Source organism: Egretta garzetta, unplaced genomic scaffold, assembly GCF_000687185.1.
Source record: "Egretta garzetta isolate BGI_Z169 unplaced genomic scaffold, ASM68718v1 scaffold70, whole genome shotgun sequence".
Lineage (NCBI taxonomy): Eukaryota > Metazoa > Chordata > Aves > Pelecaniformes > Ardeidae > Egretta > Egretta garzetta.
Window position 1 is genome coordinate 2,457,633 of NW_009258539.1, and position 5,824 is coordinate 2,463,456.

General features: G+C 38.1%; 1 protein-coding gene across 1 annotated transcript in view; it reads right to left on the reverse strand.

The window, feature by feature from the left end:
• The window catches only part of SYTL5 (synaptotagmin like 5), a 56,684-nt gene extending 51,622 nt beyond the window's left edge, over positions 1-5,062 (reverse strand). The window contains exon 1 of the mRNA XM_009646389.2: positions 4,901-5,062. Coding sequence (XP_009644684.1) covers positions 4,901-5,019 — 119 coding nt within the window. The 5' untranslated portion in view covers positions 5,020-5,062. The remainder of the gene's footprint in view (positions 1-4,900) is intronic.
• Between the last annotated feature and the right edge of the window lie 762 nt (positions 5,063-5,824).

The following is a 5,824-nucleotide window of genomic DNA, read 5'->3' on the forward strand; positions in this document are numbered from 1 at the left end:
AGTTTAAATCTATGAAATTCCTCCAGTCTTGCACCTGTTCTTAAGACAGTTCTGTTTTCTGCACAGATGAGTTGACACATCTTCCTTCTGAAGCTGTGCAGCTGTTAACTTAGATACTAGAGAATTTTTCTGTGCAGGAACTGGTATCAACATACTTCTGGAGACTGAGGGATAAAAAAAACATTTCCTCCCTAGACTGATTCCCAGTACCTCCTCCAAATTCAACCAGATTCCCTCCACTGTCTGACACAATATGTGGAAAGTAACAGTAAATATTATTGACAATTCACAAAAGGATGGGCTGTTACTAATTTCCATTGAGATCTTGCATGGTAAAATCTAGCCATTTGAGTATCTGAGGCATTTTTTAGGTTCCTATTTTATAAGCACAGATTTTCACATTTTGCTTATGTAACAGATCTGTATGATAAAAACTGTCTTAAGAATATCCAAGTATGGAGGTATACTGGTGACAATGAAAGGCAACAGGGAAAGGCAAAGAATGAATTTGCAAAGGAAAAGAAAACTGGCATAATGAATGGCAGAATGGAGGCCACTGAACAGAAGGAAAGGAGGCACAGGAACCAAAATGACACTGGACACTGTAATGATGACAAACTTCCACAGATGAACCTTTTTCTTAGTAACTCCCTCATCCTCTCAATTAAAAACTGAGAATAGGATTTAAAAAAAAAAAAAAAAAAAAAAAAAAAAAAAAAAGCAAATTGTTTGTTGGTTTCTTACTAGTCTTTGATAAAATCAATTGTACCCAGAGTATGAGAATTAATCACCATCAGAAATTATTTCACCAACGGAGGATATTCATTCTCGAAGAACACTGAAGAGCAAAACAGGCATCTCTACCCTTAGAGTACTGCAATAGTAACTACTTTTGATGGAAAATTCTCTGGTTCAAAGAATAACAATGTGTTGAATTCACTTGACAAATGAGATAGCTGCCAGACAAGCAACCTCCTAACTTCCCATACACGTATGGATGAGCAATATGCTTTAACAGAAGGACTCTTCCTTCAAATATTTATAGGCAGTTTTGCAAAAACACAGACTATTAACCACACTATATACTATCTTGCAATCGTTTTGTGCTTATCAACAAGTCCAAATGTATACTCAGCAGATAAGTCAATTCCCATTACTCAGACTTAATTTTTTTTTCCTAAAGTACTTGCCTGTAGTTACCACATGGTGGTATCCATGCTAACAGTTTCTTCTATCTTGTAATGAAGCTAATACCCTAAATTGCTTCTGTGCATCTCTTCAGACTGCTAAGAAGATGCCATTTTAGTTGACTCTTTCCTTGTCAGTACAGATCTGGGGCTGGTGCGATTCTTACACAACTTCTGGCAACCTCAGTGCAGAGGGAATAATTCAAATAATAACCCAATAAAGCCTTATCCGTGGAAGAAATTGCCATGTTCCTTTTTATTTTCTCAGTTCAGCAATTATTAGGCTAGAATCTCCTCTTCTAAAAGCATGGTATTCACAGCTTTGCTTCGTGAAGAATGAAAAGAACCTTTGTATTTTAAATGCTGTCTAGGAAAATAGTCAAGGTAAGAAAGCAACGTACATTAGCAGTAAGTGTGTCACGTGTGTTTCTTACATGGTAGCATAATAATATTGAGATGATGAGGTAGCTCCAAACACAAAATGCTATGACCATCAGGCCCAGTTCCCTGTGTAATACCACAGCTGGGGAGGATGCAGTGGGGCTGCATTCTGTTCTGTCGGAACAGAAACAAACCAACAACAGTTAGATGAAACGCACCTAGTACCTGGTACACCCCCCTTTCGGCAAATACATTCTTTTGATTTAGTATTGATCTCATAACTCGTGACACTACACATTAAACATGATACGGGTTTTCATAAAAAGGGTCTTGAAAGAACAAAACTATTTAAAAATAGTAAAAGGATAGGCAAATAAGGAAAAAGATACGTTTCAGTCCAAAACATTCAGTTCAGAATGTCTTGACTGACATTATCTGGATTCAAGTTTGTCCCAGCAACTCACATATTAAAAAACTCCTACTTTTTCACCCTCAGTATGGTCAAGTTCACTATTTTTAGCTATTTTAGCTCTATGTAATTGAATTATTTCACCCAAATAATCTTAGCACTTGAAAACAATCATGATGGCCAAATGACATCAAATGCATCGTAGAGCAATGTTTAGATCACTATAGGTTATTTGTACAAGTAATCTATTAACAGCTTTAAATCAGTATTTAAAGATAATTTCCAGTCACACAAGATGCACGCAAAATTAAGAACATAAATCCTAATATTTATTAAGCAGGTTGCTTATTTGTATTGTCAAAACTAGATCACAAAAAGAGTACTTGCCGTCTTCTGTGTTTCTCTCACATGTAGGTGAAATATTTGTACATCAAGTAAAAATACAAGAACAGCCACCTGTACTCCAGAACACAAGTACAAGCAGTGATAGCGAAAATATCTCTTAACAATTTCATTATTAGGACATCCTCCTACATTTACTATTGCTTTCATGCTGAATAGAAAGATCCTTTCAAGTTACAATGGCTTTTGAAGACTAATAGGAACAGAAAAAACAATTATCAAGATAGATCCAGAAAGAGTGGAACAGACTAATAAAAACTCTTCAGTACAATGTGCAAGTAAGCATCTTGCCAGAATGAAAAATGCCTTGAAAATAAATACAAAGGGACTTGTTCTCCTGCAAAGTACTTCAATAACATTTACAACAGATTGCACCAAATGGAATTCCAAAGACAACAAATGTTCCTCTGAAGTATATTTATAAGCCATAATTAAAGATATCTTTGCCAAGCTGTATTCAGAAAGAAAAATTATGAAGTCTCCTAGGAAGCAGTTACCCACCCAGTTCTTTATAGTTTGCATATCTTGGAAGTCTTTTATAGACTAGATTCCACCATTACCAGGCACAGTATATTTGGAGAACTGTCATGAGACTATACTCTGAATCTAAACCAAATTGGTTCATATACAGGTACTAGAAGTATGCATAAGCATCACATTGCATCATTAGTTATCCTAATTAGCATTATATTTCAGATTAACTTTGTTTTCAGCCTTTTCTTAAGGTGCTCTTTCCATTGGTACCAAAACACAGATAAGCCAATACCACCTGTCGCTTTACTGAATCGCATCCTCCAGAGGTGCCTTGGGTTCTCAACCTCAGTAGGTTTGGCAAAGTGACTTCCAGTAGTGCCAAAAAAAGCAAAAACTTAGGGGTTTTAAGACATTAAAAAACAACAACAACAAAAAACCCCAAACCAAGCAAACATAGAACCCCCCACAAAACCTCAGGAGTTTCAACTTTCCACTTGAGACTGGGAAACAGCAATAGTAAAAAAAAAAAGCTTTCTGGGGGTTTGAGAAGCTACTGATCTGATACACTGCTGCACTTCATACCGATGCCTGTGATTGATGACCATGGGCACGTCACACGTTCCCAAGGCCACCACCTTAGAAAACTGAAATACTTACTTTGAAATGCTTATCCTATTACAAAATAGAGCACAATGCCTGGAACAAACAGTGCTCCATCTGTTTTCTTGTGATCTGTTTTCTTCTTCATCTGACAAACCATGAAGGCGATGAAATGACTGATTTGCCCACACCACCATAAAGAAACACCTTTCCTTCCAGTCTTGCAGCAGAAGCAGCAACCAGTTTTAGCCCACTCCATTTAGATGAGCCACTACATTTCCCCAGTTAAATGGGGGAATTGCACTTCAACTTGGTTCTCTCAAGGTAGAAAGACTTCCAAAACCGGTGGCTAACTGCACATGGATTTCCAAATAGTAGTTTTATACAAAAGAAGCCACAGCAGGTGCTGAATGTACATCTCCGCAACACACAATGTCTAAAATGCTTTTTAGCAAATCAAAGGGAAGAACAATGCAGCCTGGCCTTGGAATATATGGACAGAAATCAGCAAAGGCTGAAAATCTTCCCTGTGTCATCCCTTACGCTCAGCAGCCTCGCCAGCACCAAGTGCTGCACACATCCACGCTAAGCCTGCTTCTCAGAACCAGCACTCTATAAAAGTTTAAAAGGGCAGTGGGGAGAAGTGAGAGGAAACGGCAACAACGTACTGGAAAAAAACATACGGACCTTTGCAGAACTGCTACTTAGCTGAACTAACTTAATTTGAGTAATCTAAAATAGCTGACTCTCAGCCTGCCTCCACACATTGTTCTCTGAACTTTGATTTTTACCTTTTGTCCTCAGAAAAGAACACATGGACTCTATTAATACCCCGAGGCTCTACTTCTCCCATCATTGACTTTTGAGATCCACACCTGAGATTTTCAGTTTTATTTATTTATTAGTAAATCTAAGCCATTTGAAAAATGAAGTGTCCCTCGTCCTCCCTATTCTGTAAGTACCGCAACAGAAAGAAAAAGGCCACTATCTCACATTTGCCCCATGTTGTATGGGCTCCCATACAGAGGCAGACACCTACTTTATCTCCCCGTGTCACCTTCCAAACTTCCCCTCCCACAGTCAGCTCCGAAGGCACAAAGCATACAGCTCCTCTCAGAGAAAGAAAGTTCAAGAGCCTTACAAAAGACTTCCATTCACAGGGGGAAAATTCAGCCAAACAGGGCAAAATCTACAGAATCTGAAATTTAAAAACCACTGCTGTGTATTTTTGCACTTGTTATCTTTGTTACTCTTCTGCCTTGAAGCAATAAACACAGTCTTTTGTTTAGAGGGCCACACTAGCAAGCAATTTTCTTTTTAACACATTTCAACTTATAATTAACTGTGCTACCTCTCTCAACACTCATCCTTCTCCTGAGGCATCTAGAATATCTTCACTGGGTACCACAAAAATATCTATACTACGGACAATAATGAAAAGGGTTACCTTATCCTTTTATCTTCAACTTTTTTCAGATACTCATCTCTCTTCAATACTCCCAATATTGTCTCCCTTTCATGTTCCAGCAAAAATGACAAATTGATGATCTCCAAGTGCTTCGTCATGATTCTTCAACAGCCTCTCTTTCAATGACTGCTTTGCCCAATCAGTTCTTCCAATGATTTATTTGCACAAGTCCAAAGGCACGTTTGTGTCAGAGTTACAAGATCCACACAGTCAAGAGGTATTTTGAAAAATGCTTCTTTAAGTTAACCAGCTGTCAAGATTGTATTGAATTGCCTTCCAGCTACGCAAGAAATAAAGGTTTCTTCTTTGTTTCTTACTGAAGAAAGCCAGTCATTTTCCTGGTGACTAAATGCCCTTGTGTCCTGGCTGATGCTCGCTGGCACACTGCAGGCCTTCAAACTACATCCACAAGCAGCTGCAGGATCAACTTCCCGGCATAACTGTAGTTTGGAGCCACAAAATAGCTGGGTATATTTACTTCAAACTACCTGAAAGTCAAAAGAAACAAGTGTAGGTGATTTTGACATTACCATCACGGTCTGATTTGAGAAAGGCTTAATTTAGTAATGGGTTGAAAGCCACCAAAGAATGTCTTGCAGACTATCGGGTTATCTCAGAGGCCATTTAGACATCATATGTTTTCTATGTTGTTTATTTACTCGCTAATGTTTGATTATTATGCTCCCGCAAGGGCTCTGCAATTACTTTCCTACTGCAATATATTTAGATGACTATAGTCAACTCGTAATAGTTCCATCCTAAAAACAATAAGTGTGGGGGCAGGAGGGAGGAATGATTCTACTCATTTCCCTGAGATAACTTTAAAGCAAAAGTAAAAATTAAGAAGTGGAAGGGCTTAAGAGGACAGAACTAAAGGTATCTTGGCAAGTCATCCATTATACT